Source organism: Apium graveolens, chromosome 4, assembly GCF_009905375.1.
Source record: "Apium graveolens cultivar Ventura chromosome 4, ASM990537v1, whole genome shotgun sequence".
NCBI classification, from domain to species: domain Eukaryota; kingdom Viridiplantae; phylum Streptophyta; class Magnoliopsida; order Apiales; family Apiaceae; genus Apium; species Apium graveolens.
Window position 1 is genome coordinate 4,347,036 of NC_133650.1, and position 13,297 is coordinate 4,360,332.

Sequence of the window (13,297 nt, forward strand, 5' to 3'; positions counted from 1 at the left end):
TGTTCAATCTGAAGTAAATTATGTCACATATATACAGACCATTATTTAAAGTACCACGTCCATAAAGAATATTATCTCTAAGAATAGAACATTCATTATTCTCAATAATAAATGAAAAATCCACCCAAGTCTAACATGGGAATAATATTCCTCACAATCGAGGGAATAAAATAACAATTATTTCAGACAATAGTCTTGCCCGTAGGCCTATGTAAATGAAATGAGTCAACATCTACAGCAACAACTCTTGCTCCATTTCCATCAGTAGAATCACCTCCTCTTCCTCTAGAGTCCTACTTCTCCTTGGTCCCTGCAATAAATTGCAGATATGAGAACCACAGGCGGTATCTAATACCCAAGTAGAAATGACATATTCACTTCTATCATGAACATACCTGAATCAGAAGCGGTAGTCTTACTATCCTTCTTCTTCTTCAATTCTGCAAGGTAAACCTTGCAGTTCCTCTTCCAGTGCCCCACCTTGTTACAGTGAAAGCAAACAATTTTGCTCTTGGGGTCTTCAGCTTTTGGTGGAACCGGCGTTTTCTCACCTACTTTCTTCTTCTTGGAAGAGTTCCTCTTCCTTTTCTTAGGATTGGAACCTTCGCCAATTAAAAGAACAGAACTCTTCTTAGGGGGAAAATTCGATTCCGCAGTCTTCAACATGTTTTGGAGTTCAGGTAGGCTGACATCCAACTTATTCATGTGAAAGTTCACAACAAACTGCGAGAACGAACTCGGAAGCGATTGCAAGACCAAGTCTTGGCTCAGCTCCCCATCCATGGCAAAACCAAGTTGTCCAAGACGTTCAATCAAATTGATCATCTTAAGTACATGGTCATTCACAGATGATCCCTCAGACATCCTACAACCGAACAGCTCCTTCGATATCTCATATCGAGCTGTCCTCCCTGCCACATCATACAACTCTTGTAGATGCATTAGGATAGTGTGAGCATCCATATGCTCATTTTCTTCTGTAGCTCAATGTTCATGGAAGCTAGCATGATGCATTGAGCAACATTTGCATCATCTATCCACTTACGATACACAACATGTTCATCATTATGTGCATCACTAGCAGGTTCAGTAGGCTTAGGTGAGTCAATCACGTATTCCAGCTTCTCAATCCTGAGAACAATTCTCAAGTTTCGAAGCCAGTCAGCATAATTAGGACCAGTCAATTTGTGAGCATCTAGTATGCTCCTGAGTGATAGTGCAGAAGACATAACATACAAAGTAAATCTGTAAATGATAAACACATAACAACACTTAGCAAATATTCGATTTCATTTCAAAACACTATATGAATCGGGTCTTTATTCATAAGTGGTTCCCACTAGTTTTCCTAATTTATTCAACCCCCTACATGAAAAATTAAGCATTCATAATGCTAGTGGGAATAGGGATCCTACATTCCATTACATAACCCCGGCTGTGGCACGAAACGCCATGTAATGTTCAATAGGCAGACAACTCTTGTCAATTACATCTAATGTTATTCCCTAATCAAACTTTAGCCTCTTGAATAATTGAGTCACGGCTGTGGCACGACAAACTCAATATTCTAAGTCAAGTCTAACCCAACATTCCGTACAATTGAATCAGTCCCCAAAGGCCCACGGCTGTGGCACGTAACGACCTTTAGATTCTTATTTAATGTACATATCTCTATGTAATAGACAAGTATTTCTTATTTCGAAATCAAATCCCTCGGCTGTGGCACGAAACGACAATGATTCAAAAATAAGAACTACTTTCTACCATGTTGGAAGGCTATGACCGACACAAGCCCGTTGTGTCATTGGCCAATTACTACTTGATATTATTTAATTTTAGAGGGATTATATTACGTTACAATCATAATCATATTATAAAGAGATTCTTCCTTTCAAATTAAATATTTCAAATCAATAATCAATAATCAGACGATTCCCAGATCGGGTGGAGCATTGTCAAGAGGCGTCACTTAATAACCCTTTCTTACAGATAGAAATCTGTTGTTGACAGAATCATCCTTTCTCTTATATATAAAATTCATATTCAATTACGTGTTTCACAAACACAAGAATCTCATGATTGTATTCATAATATTATTCTTAAGGTTATGAAACAATTTCACTATACTAGGTTGTCTAACAAACGCCTTATGTTTATTTAAGTTCACCTAAATCTATCATCGCATGATAAACTAAGCATATATCACATATATCAACATGAATAAATATCAAGGTAGGCATGTTACATCATCTAGCACATTAGAACAAGCAATATACATCTCTATGTATCACAAGAAGCATTTAAAATCAATTCAAACGATCAAAAACACCTTTAAAACACTTCATGGAATATAAACAGTTCAAAACTTTTATATAAACTAAAATTGATCACTCCATCAGATTCGTCTCGGAAAAACGAATCCAACGGTATATTGCACGCCCAAAACGGAGTTACGAAACTCCCAGAAAATCAATTTTAAAATCAACAGACGGGCTGTAACGCATTACAGGAACGCGTTACAAGACCTGTAACGCATTCCGGTGATGCGTTACACCCCTTTTAAGCCATTAATTGGTGTAATGCATTCCTTGAATGCGCCACAGGTTTGTAACGCATTCCCGGAATGCGTTACACCCCTATATTTTTATTTTTATTTTTATTTTTTGTTTTTGCAGCCGCCGCCGCCTCTCGGAAAACGTGCCTGACATCTGACCTTCTCCGTGCAGCATCAACAGCAGACAACAGCAGATAAACACAGACAACATACAGATGTTGTACATATATATATACATACTTATAAACAATTTATATATATATATATGATTTATTTAATTACGAATTTAATTGTAAGAACTTCAAAAATTCATAATAAAAAATCTATACATCCTAAAATTATGAAAAAAATACCCAGATGATCTACAACACTTGTAGAACCCAGATCAACATTCAAAATTATTTTGAGAAACAATTTCTCATCAGAAAAAATTAATCCATAATATAACTTGTAAAAATTATAATTAATTCATACAAGCACATAAAATTCTGAAATTTTTACCACAGATCTATATGCATACAACCTATGCTCTGATACCATTGTTGGATTTTTAACACAGCGAGGTCATGGAAAAACACTTTTACACATACAAAATCCAAATAAAAGCATATAAATCGTGAATAAAAATTCGAGGGATCAAATTTAACCTTTAAAAATAATTCGGAGACAACAATCAGAGATCCTTAGCAGTTGCTCCTCAAGTGTGAAGCACTCCACCGGTATCCACCAAGAAAACGACTTTTAGGAGGAGGAGGAGGTGGAGATAATTTGGTTTTCTAAAACTTTTGGGTTTCTGTGTGGGTTGGAATAAAATTATGGTCTATAATAGTGTATTTATAGGCAAAATTTTCAGCTGAAATTTTCTCATAAATAATATTATTATTATCCCATTTATTATTCTCATTAATAATTAAAACACCTTTTAATTATTAATCCTTTTTCTAAACACTTTAGAAATAATTCTCTCTCTTGATTTAATTTCCAAAAATTAAATCTTTTAATTAATAATATTAAGAACTGTTCTTAATTAATTTATAATCAATTAAATCTCATTTAATCAATTATTAAATTTTCCAATTAATTATTTATTTCATAAATAAATAATTATTAATCATTATTAATTAATTCCTCCACCCTTAAATCATTCTCTTTTTATGGTGTGACCCTGTAGGTTCAATATTAAGCCGGTAGTAGAAATAAATAATAATAAAACTATTTTATCATTATTTATATAAATTCTCTAATTTATTAAATATGATTAATTAATTAATCACATTTATTCTACATCGTGAGTGATGCTTCTCAACATATCGCGACTATCCGGATAATATGAATTCACTGCTTAGAATACCAAGAACCTGTCAGTGAATAGTTACCGTACAATAAACTCATTCTACCCTACAATGTCCCGATTAAATACAAGGCATGGATCTCGTGTCAAGCCTATCTAATTTAATCACTTGCTTACCATTTATTATGCGTAGTTCTATGCAAATTAGAAACTCCTTTCTAATTTCATTTACTCTGGCCAGAGATTCCTGAACTAGCATAAGTGGATCAGCCTTGAACATTCGCTTCCTTCGCTGAAAGGGGTAGATCCTTTATTGATCATACACTATCTTCGTGTACAAATTCCTATACCCAGTAGAGCCCTAATAATTGTCCCTGGAGACTAAGAACTAAACCAAAGTATAGTTCAGTGTACACAAGATGACTATGATGACCTCAAGTCTAAGGATACTTGTACAACTATCACTATGTGAACAACTGCTGACACGTGAGTGAACTCCATCAGTTGTTCAGCTGTGCGAGTCATGTTCAGTGAACTTATTCCATAATAAGCACCTGCATACTAGCTATAGTGTCACCACACAAATGTCTATGAGAACAGACATCCTTCATAACGAAGCAAGCATAGTATGTACCAATCTTTGCGGATTACTAATTACCAGTTAGTAATCTTATGATCAGGAATTATTTAAGTTTAGAGTTATCATCTTTTTAGGTCTCACTATTATGATCTCATCATAATCCATAAAAAGCTTTACTCTAAACTATGGTATATCTTATTTAAACACTTAAATAGATAGAGCCCGTAATAAAAATAAAACAAGTCTTTATTAATATCAATGAAATCAAAACAGATTACATAAAAGTTATTTCTAAATCCTAATACATGATTGGACTTAGGACATATTTCTTTCAGGATGTACGTATATATGTATGTATACATGCATGCATGTATTATATAATAATTAGTTATAAATAAATATATATATTAAGTATGCAATAATTAATCGATATTAGTAAGTCAATTATGAGATAGTTTATGTATTATATGATGCATGCATGTATCTCTATAATAATTAGTTATATATATATATTAAGTATGCAACAAATAATCGATATTAGTAAATCAATAATGAGATAACTTATATATTATATGAATTCTTATGCAGGGGTTATCATTTAAATTTTTTATACTAATTTTTTTTAATAGAGTATGTAAATTTTATGAATAAATTATTTTTAATGACTTGCATATTAATGATGTTTTAATTGAGATAATAAAAATTACATGAATAAATATGTATTAATTATATAATAATGAATGAGTTGCATATTAATGATATTTTAATTGAGGTAATAAAAATTACATGAATGAATCTGTATTAATTATATAATAATGAATGAGTTGCATATTAATGATGTTTTAATTAAGGTAATAAAAATTACATGAATGAATTTGTATTAATTATATAATAATGAATGAGCTAAAACAAATAATATATGAATATTAGCTGAACCTTCCGGTTGCTGTATTAGATATATAATAGATTTTTCTCCAACCCAACTTTTGGTGGCACACCAAAATTTTAGAGTTTTTATTAATGCCAATTATCTTTGTTCTCCTTAACTAAAACAAACTTATTATTTTTATATACTACTAACTTTATCACTTTTATACTTTATTTTATACTCTAGTACTAGATAACCTATATAATATAAGAATTATGTAAGATTTAGTTTACGTGAGCTGCAGATGAATATAAAAATAGTGTCATTTTTATACTATTTTGGTGTAAATTTCGCATCAAAATAGTGTGGTGCATGGTATAATTATTTGTAAAAAAAAGGAATATAAAATATAATAATTTTGCTTTATATTTAATTTTCAAAAGAGAAACAAAACCCCTCAAAACCCAAAGTGAACAAAACCAAGAACCTATCTTCAATCTTTACCATTTTCATTTTCTTATCCACCCAAAAATGTCTCTCCTTCATCTCCCTCTCTCCCTCAAATCTCTCTCTCTCTCTCTCCCTCACCACCCCATTTCTCTCCGGCCCAACGCCCCTCCCTCATCTCTCCAAGCCCACCTTCACCCCTCCTCGCTCTCTCTCCCCTCCCACCATCAAAGCAATGCGCTCTCTCCAAGGCCGCGTCGTTTGCGCCACCAACGACAAGACCGTGTCCGTCGAAGTCACCCGGCTGGCCCCACACCCCAAGTACAAGAGGAGGGTCCGAAAGAAGAAGAAGTTTCAAGCCCATGACCCGGATAATCAGTTTTCTGTTGGGGATTTTGTGCAGCTTGAGAAGTGTAGGCCTATTAGTAAGACTAAAACCTTTCTTGCTGTTCCGGTTCCCCCGAGGAATGCGAAGAAGGAGGAGAGTGTTCCGAAAGACCTCGGGCTTCCGTTGGAGACCGTGTGATTGATGTTGTTGTTATGTTGTTACAATTGTGCATTTTGATGTTGTTTATTGGAATAATGTGGCATTGTTTCGAGAATCTCGGTACTTGAGTATTGAAGTGTTTGTGTTAATTTTTGTTGGTTATTATGAATTGGTATGATATGTTAATTTTTAATGTGGTTAATATTGGGAATTTGGAAATGAGATGATATGTTGTTACATTGTGCATTTTGATGTTGTTTATGGAATAATGTGGCATTGTTTCGAGAATCTAGGTACTTGAGTATTGAAGTGTTTGTGTTAATTTTTGTTGATTATTGTGAAGTGATATGATATGTTAGGTTTTAATGTGGTTAATATTGGGATTTGGAAATGATATGATATGTTGTTACATTGTGCATTTTGATGTTGTTTATGGAATAATGTGGCATTGTTTCGAGAATCTCGGTACTTGAGTATTGAAGTGTTTGTGTTAATTTCTGTCGATTTTTGTGAATTGAGATGATATTTTTAATTTTAATGTGGTTTATATTGGAAATTTGGAAATGTTGAACTACTAATTTGTAACTATGAAGATAGTTGATTTATCGACAAAGAAGTGAACTAGTTACTCTAATTAAGGTTTAGGTTTTATTGGAATAATGTGACATTAGAATTTCGGTACTTGAGTATTGAAGTGTTTGTGTTAATTTTTGTTGGTTATTGTGAATTGATATGATATGTGAAATTTTAATGTGGTTAATATTGGGAATTTTGAAATGTTGAACTATGAAGATACTTGATTCTTCGACAAAGAAGCGAAGTGGAAACTATGATTAAGGTTTAGGTTTTCTACGTTAAGGATTAAAATCTAGTTTTCTTTGGCTTGTTTTTTGTTATATTGTGCATTTTGAAGTTTTTTTGATGGAAACAATGTGTTTTATTTTGATGTTTGAGTAAGTAAGTGTTTTGCGTTAATTTTTATTGGTTACTGTAAATTGATGTAGTTATGAGTCGTGGATGCGTTTACTGGGAATTTGGAAATGCTGAAGTTCTAACGTGGTGATAGATTGGTTTTGGTAGATTAACTATGAAGTTATCTAATAAGTGTAGCTAAGAAGAATTGGTTCGGTAGTTGAGGTCTATGTTTATACATTAAGGTTAAAGTTTAGTTTTGCAATGGTGTTTGGTAAGGAGCTGGTTAACAATTTACCTTTCTGCTTGATCCTATACATGTACAATTTGTTGTGAAATACACAGGACAAAGGATAGTAATACATCTAAGTTAGTATAGCTCTTCTGATATAATGTAGATAAACAGTTAGTTAAAACTTGGAAAATTATGTCTCATCTGAGTGCAAAATTGATAGCATTGTGTTAAATGCAACTCATATGGATTTAATTGGGGCTGTAGTCGTCTGTGGAAGTGAAGAAAACTGTAAAGTTCAAATTTTTTTTGGACATTATTGCCAAGGACATGGATGGAGGAATAGGATGATTGTCGATATTGCATGGAATTTATTATAATTTGAATGCATTGGATGAATGGAGGAAGGAACGAATATAATGCATGAATGTCGACAACATAATTTTAAGGTTGTCCATCACATCCTCCCCCTTTCCCCGAAGCACCTCTTAAGTGTGTAGTACTGTATCCGTTGGGATTTGATAGCAGACAGAAAATGATGATCAATTTTTCTAATCTTCATTTTCTTATAGAGAATGTTTTCAAGATTTGATTTTTCTCTACTGTTTAAAATCTTGACTTTACTGAATGCATCGATTTGAGCTAATGTCTTAAATAAATTATTTATGATCGATTTTATTATTATTGATATTGCTTATAACAATTTTCCCTAGCATGTTAATTGCAAGTCATGGCTATGCTGACGTTTTGGTGATAGATTGATATGAGTAATGGAAATTTAGTATTCTGCTGTATTTGGCAGAAGAAAATTTCAGGATTATGTTGATAAGTTTCTGTACTACAGCACGATATAGAGCTTTGAATGTATCTGTAATAGTGAAAGTCTTAGCCATGAGAAGGGTTGCCTTCCAATTCTAGAGCTTTGAATGTGTATGTAATAGTGAATGTCTTAGCCGCGAGAAGAGTTGCCTTCCAATTACTCCTGTTTCGTTTTCCTCATGTTTCAGCGTTTAAAATTGTTGATGGCAAGATAGGTAGGAGACTCTAGCATCATAAGCAACCCCATGGTGTTACTAAGTACTAACTAGCTAGGGTTATAGTTTTGGGGCTTAGAGAGCTTCAACATCTCTTTTGAGATTACAAACTCAAAATATCTTTGGCTTTTCAGTTTTTGGTAGCAGGGAGTGTTCAAGTGCTGGTTAACTATGAGCCGAGCTTTCCAATGCCATTATTTTGTTTAGAAGATCACTCTTACTTTTGGTTATTTGGATGTCAAACCTTAGATGTACTGCACATCTTGTAAACCATGTAGGTGCTCTTGCAACTTGGAAGCCTGCATAGATATCGCAGACTGTTACATACATATGACAGACTCGTTGAACATTTGAAATTCAGAGTCTGCTGGAAACTCTAGGAGCAGGAAATGCAACTCCAGTAGAGGGCTATTTTTTATCAGTGTTCAGATACGCGAGGATGAAACGTGTTTCTTTCTTTTCTTTCTCCTCTTTCTGCAGCATAACCGACGGGCAATACCAGAGTAGAGTTAAGCAGTCAGAACGACTGTTCGCTTAGTTATAGTATCAGAATCCTAGAGCTTTGACATAAGAATAGCCTACTGAAGAAATCACGGGGTTTTAGTCTGTAACTCATCTGAATTTCTGTAATTGACAAATATTAAATAATTATACGACATTTAGAATCATCTGTAACTCAATGAATTCAGGGGGGAAAATCTGGGCACAATAGATTTACTAGAAACTAGTGAAGCTGCCTCTACTAATAGGAGAAAGGGAGCAATCAATCACCCATCTTCACACCGCAACCCTGTCTTAATGTTATGCAATGTACATGATATTAGACTGTTAACAGACTCTATAGATTCCATATTAACTTTGGCTGTTGGAGATTCACTTATTAGTACTTGAAAAGCAATTGTAAGTAATGACCCTCCTGTGCTCTTGTCCTCTGCTCTAGAAGATATCACCAGAGGCCTCGATTCTATGCCTTCTGGAAGGATAGCGAAACCTGAGGGCATTACAGATACGTTGCTCGAGTCACAGCCTGTTATCGCAGACTGCATTCCACTGATGTCCACAGGCGCATAGACTATTGTTGATTCGTACACGTTTGTGCAGCTATCCTGGAGGATCCAGACGCTATCTTCCTTCGGCTTTATTTCCTGGTTGCATTGAAAAATGTAAGTTTTAGCGGAAATTATAGAGATTACTGGTAATTTTTCTGCTAAAAATTGCTTACTTGGATAGTTACTGCATTGCCTCTATCTTGCCCTTTAGCCAAATTTACAATAGTCTGTACTGGACCTCCATTTGACATGATGTCCCACTGGTTAATACAGGAAAATGTAAGTGGTTATTCATTTTCGATAATGATATTCATGTTATAGGGTTAGATGCAGACCTCAGTTCTTCGTGTTTCATCCCTCAAGAAATCGAACAGAACTTGATGAGAGACCGGCAACCAGACAGATGTAACTGCACATAATATGACTCCAAGGGGTTCTCCAGGATCATTCAAGTTTTTCCTGGATGCTATTCGTATGTCGTCTCCTGTTTTAACAGGGGCTTTGCTCCATGTATGGCTGCTTGATGCTCCTAGAGCGCGATAGAAACTCCTTGTCATTCTTTGAGCCAGGTTCAAAATGCTTTTTCTCCCGGCCAATGTGGCAACACCTTATGTTACAGAATGATGGAACACATAAAGTTAGATGACAAAGTATCATTTTTGAAAAGATCAACCTATTTACAGCTAGGCTAGGCTCACCAGTCGAGTCTTTTGTTGGGACATTTGTTGCCATGAAGAAGACTAAGCGCTCGCATTGAAGCTGCAGTGTTTTTATCCAATGTCTTGCACCAAAGGCCATTCCACTCTGAACAAATGTTCGATACAACGTGTGAATCAAACCCTTCTGGCACTCCAGATGCTCTACCCAGATCACCTGATACAGCAATCCATAATCAGGATCTGAGTTATATTCTTGTTTTCCAGCTCTAATTCATTCATAACACTTTTACCTTACAATGGCCATTTGACTTGTCCTCAATAATACAACCTGATGGGCGTTTTCTACATTTTAGCAATGATTCATCAATGTTCTTCTCAACATTGTCTACTGATACATCAACAATTGCCCATTGATCAGTACTCAGTTGTTTGCAATGTCGAAAAAAATAAACTTCTCTTGTGGCCACCACTGGAGTAAGCATTTGCATCTCTGCAAACATCTGCAGGGAATAACAACAACTTCTGAATTCAAAAATGGTGGCCATGCTCTCGAGTTCATCAGATTCTATCAATGACAATCGGATTAATGCCAAAATATACGACAGAATTACTAACCAGTTGAATGATTCCATCTTTACTAGCACCATCTCCACTGCTGATAACATCTATAGTAGCTGCCTTCGAGATCATGCAAGAAAACAGTTCTTGCCATTGATTCTGCACTATCATTAACCACCCCTTGTTAATTGCATGAACTACATTGTTTGAAGAAAATTCATTTGGCCTTTATAAGATGATGATAAACGAATAGAACTTACCACATCCATGAAACTCTGAATCAGTGTCGTCGGATCCATAAACACAACTCCAGTTTCTCTTGAAGCTTCAACAGATGATCTTTTCGTCTGCTCTTTCGTTGACTGTCCAACAGAGAAGTCTTTCAAGTATTCATCGTAATTTAGTATCTCACGACCGGTCTCAAAGCTTCTTACCCATAGTGGTTCCCCTACTGTAGCCATCCTCCTTAGCTCTTCTGTAGCTTGATTAACAATCTCCACAATTCGTGATTTTTCTATCCCGAACTTGCCACTGTAAAAATCTAAAGAACATCTTTTTCCAGTCTGATCAGTCTCAGCTGAGCACGATGAGGTAGTTGGCGATGTTCCAGACGTGTATTTTCCCATATAAGCCCGGAGTTTTTCATTCTACAAGTTAATATATTATCCAGGAGACATTTATCAAATTTTCTCATTTCAAAACTTATTAACCAGCGCGTGTGTGAGTGTCTGTGTGTTTGCTACCTCGGTTTTTAGTCGAGCATTTTCGATCCTTAATTGCTGTTCCTCAGAAGTTACAGCAGCAGCGTCGTGGCTAGACGTTGCAGTACCACAATTAGAACAAGAAGCCTTGTTTGCGGCCTCTCTTAATGCCTTGTTTTCGTCACGAAGCTTGTCCATTTCTGTCTTCAACAATGAGTTTTCATGGCGTTCTTGAATTGCCTGCAGCAGTCACGTACACAGAACATGCGTGCTTTAAAATCTATCCTAATTTTCCATATTCTTATCAGAAATTACTGTTAACATTTTATCTGAGATCACAATGTAACAAACACAGCTACATTGATTTTACTTCAACTAAATTAAACATCACTATCTAAGTTAACTATAACAGAAATTGCATGAGAAGATATTTAAATATAAACGAAAAAGATCAAATTATACCTTAATTTGAGTCCGACGATTTTGAAACCAAAATTTAACTTGCCTAGGATGCAGGCCTAATTGTTTGCTCAGTTCTTGCCTTTGCTTCTCATCTGGATGGGGCGATTCTTTAAATAGCCTGCAATTAATTATAAAACAATTGAGCGTTATATGATAACTCAAGTAATTATAAGGGCTTATTTGTTGGCTTCGATTACTACTCATCCCCAGATTTGTTGGAACAGATACTCGTATTTCATGTGGAGGTGTTAGGAGAATGGTTTAGTTTGTTAAAAATGTTAATTTATGTTATCCTAAACAGTGATAGAATAGTACTGTAAACCTATGTTTACATGTATAACCGCACACATGTTTATGTTAACCTAATGAAGCAATCATGATACAGTACATGCTTCGATAAATGTTCGATTACTGCAGATTGTGGCTAAGTCGAGATTCTGTCAAACAAACGAGAAGAATAAGAAAATGTTCGAAAAAAACATTGAATTCCATGCAGCTGCAGCTGCAGACATAGTAAATCTTCACAAACAACAAAAAAATACTACAGAAAACTGGACATAATCATTACTCACGCTTCCATTTCTCGAATTTGTTCTGCAGTGTGCCTGTGATATTTCTTCCTCTTCTTTTTCTTGTTTTTATTGTCATCATCTTGGTCTCCAGCTCCATCAGAATCTTCATCAGAAGGAGATCTCGCTGGACCGGAGTTTTCACTACTAATCTCCACTGTGTCTTTACTACCTGCTCTAACACCTCCCCCTCCCCCGCTTCCTTCTTCTCCTTCCTCCACGTCTGCATTAGCTCCTGACCCCGTGCCATGTCGAAAAATTCCTGCCTTTACATCAACAAAATCATAAATGACATTTTAAGTACATATACATCACATGTAATCATATCACAAAAGCATTTTGATTCTCGTTTATAACCAAACCAAAACCAAACGTATCCAGTATATCCTCGTTTAAGTACTATTGAACAATATTATGTGTGTGAAACTTATGAAATGAGACATAATTTTGAACTTAGCTGATGAGTTATACATACAAGAGAAAGGGATAGAGCTGGAGAAGCAAAGAAATCTTTAGTAGAATTCGGATTCGGAGGGTTAGACGACATGATGTATGCCAAGTATTACTCCCATGGTAGTTATAAAGTAGCCCTATGATCTTCTGCTGCCGGTAGAGTCATCATTAACATGGAAATTTCTGCTATATGTTTCGGCTCCGAGTCGAATTTAGCCGTATTTCTTGTAGTGAGGTATCCTCGGATGTGGTGTCTATCTTTGTAAAATTGAGAGAGCCTGCAGAGAAGAAATGCCTCTTTGAGCTTTCTGTGTATGTTGTAGAATGTAGAGGAAAAGAATTTGATCAAGAAACTACTAAGAGATGCATGAGGCTATCAAATACTTAACCTGAGATCTTAATACATTTAAATATATAACTATTTATTTGTTATTATTATAA

At 35.0% G+C, this 13,297-nt stretch overlaps 2 protein-coding genes across 3 annotated transcripts; one reads left to right on the forward strand and one right to left on the reverse strand.

Moving 5' to 3' along the window:
- The first annotated feature begins 2,579 nt into the window (after nt 1-2,579).
- LOC141718206 (small ribosomal subunit protein uS17c) lies at nt 2,580-6,547 on the forward strand. Its single transcript, XM_074520582.1, has 3 exons — nt 2,580-2,603; nt 2,676-2,697; nt 5,737-6,547. Exons 1-3 carry the CDS (start codon nt 2,580-2,582, stop codon nt 6,264-6,266), a joined length of 576 nt encoding a protein of 191 aa, XP_074376683.1. The 3' UTR covers nt 6,267-6,547.
- Nucleotides 6,548-9,026: 2,479 nt separating this feature from the next.
- LOC141717527 (homeobox-leucine zipper protein GLABRA 2-like) lies at nt 9,027-13,247 on the reverse strand. 2 transcript variants are annotated; one of them, XM_074519647.1, is made up of 12 exons: nt 12,879-13,247; nt 12,407-12,669; nt 11,835-11,952; nt 11,415-11,612; nt 11,106-11,318; nt 10,932-11,033; nt 10,729-10,830; nt 10,404-10,613; nt 10,153-10,327; nt 9,790-10,061; nt 9,628-9,714; nt 9,027-9,550 (listed from the first exon to the last, which is right to left on the reverse strand). In XM_074519647.1, the coding sequence occupies exons 1-12, from the start codon at nt 12,948-12,950 to the stop codon at nt 9,173-9,175; spliced, it is 2,190 nt and encodes a 729-aa protein (XP_074375748.1). In that variant the 5' UTR covers nt 12,951-13,247; the 3' UTR covers nt 9,027-9,172. The 2 variants fall into 2 exon arrangements, with proteins under 2 accessions (XP_074375748.1, XP_074375747.1); XM_074519646.1 differs by having other exon boundaries at nt 10,932-11,318.
- Nucleotides 13,248-13,297: the final 50 nt, after the last annotated feature.

What these genes read in the sequence shown, in the direction of transcription:
- LOC141718206 (XM_074520582.1), top strand. Translation starts at nt 2,580, where the DNA reads ATGCATTCCTTGAATGCGCCACAG. An exon ending in ATTCCTTGAATGCGCCACAG is followed by an intron (nt 2,604 to 2,675) that starts GTTTGTAACGCA and finishes TTGTTTTTGCAG; the next exon opens with CCGCCGCCGCCTCTCGGAAA. An exon ending in GCCGCCGCCTCTCGGAAAAC is followed by an intron (nt 2,698 to 5,736) that starts GTGCCTGACATC and finishes AATTTTCAAAAG; the next exon opens with AGAAACAAAACCCCTCAAAA.
- LOC141717527 (XM_074519646.1), bottom strand. Translation starts at nt 12,950, where the DNA reads ATGTCGTCTAACCCTCCGAATCCGAATTCTACTAAAGATTTCTTTGCT. An exon ending in CAAATTCGAGAAATGGAAGC is followed by an intron (nt 11,953 to 12,406) that starts GTGAGTAATGAT and finishes AATTAATTGCAG; the next exon opens with GCTATTTAAAGAATCGCCCC. An exon ending in ATGAAACACGAAGAACTGAG is followed by an intron (nt 9,715 to 9,789) that starts GTCTGCATCTAA and finishes TGTATTAACCAG; the next exon opens with TGGGACATCATGTCAAATGG.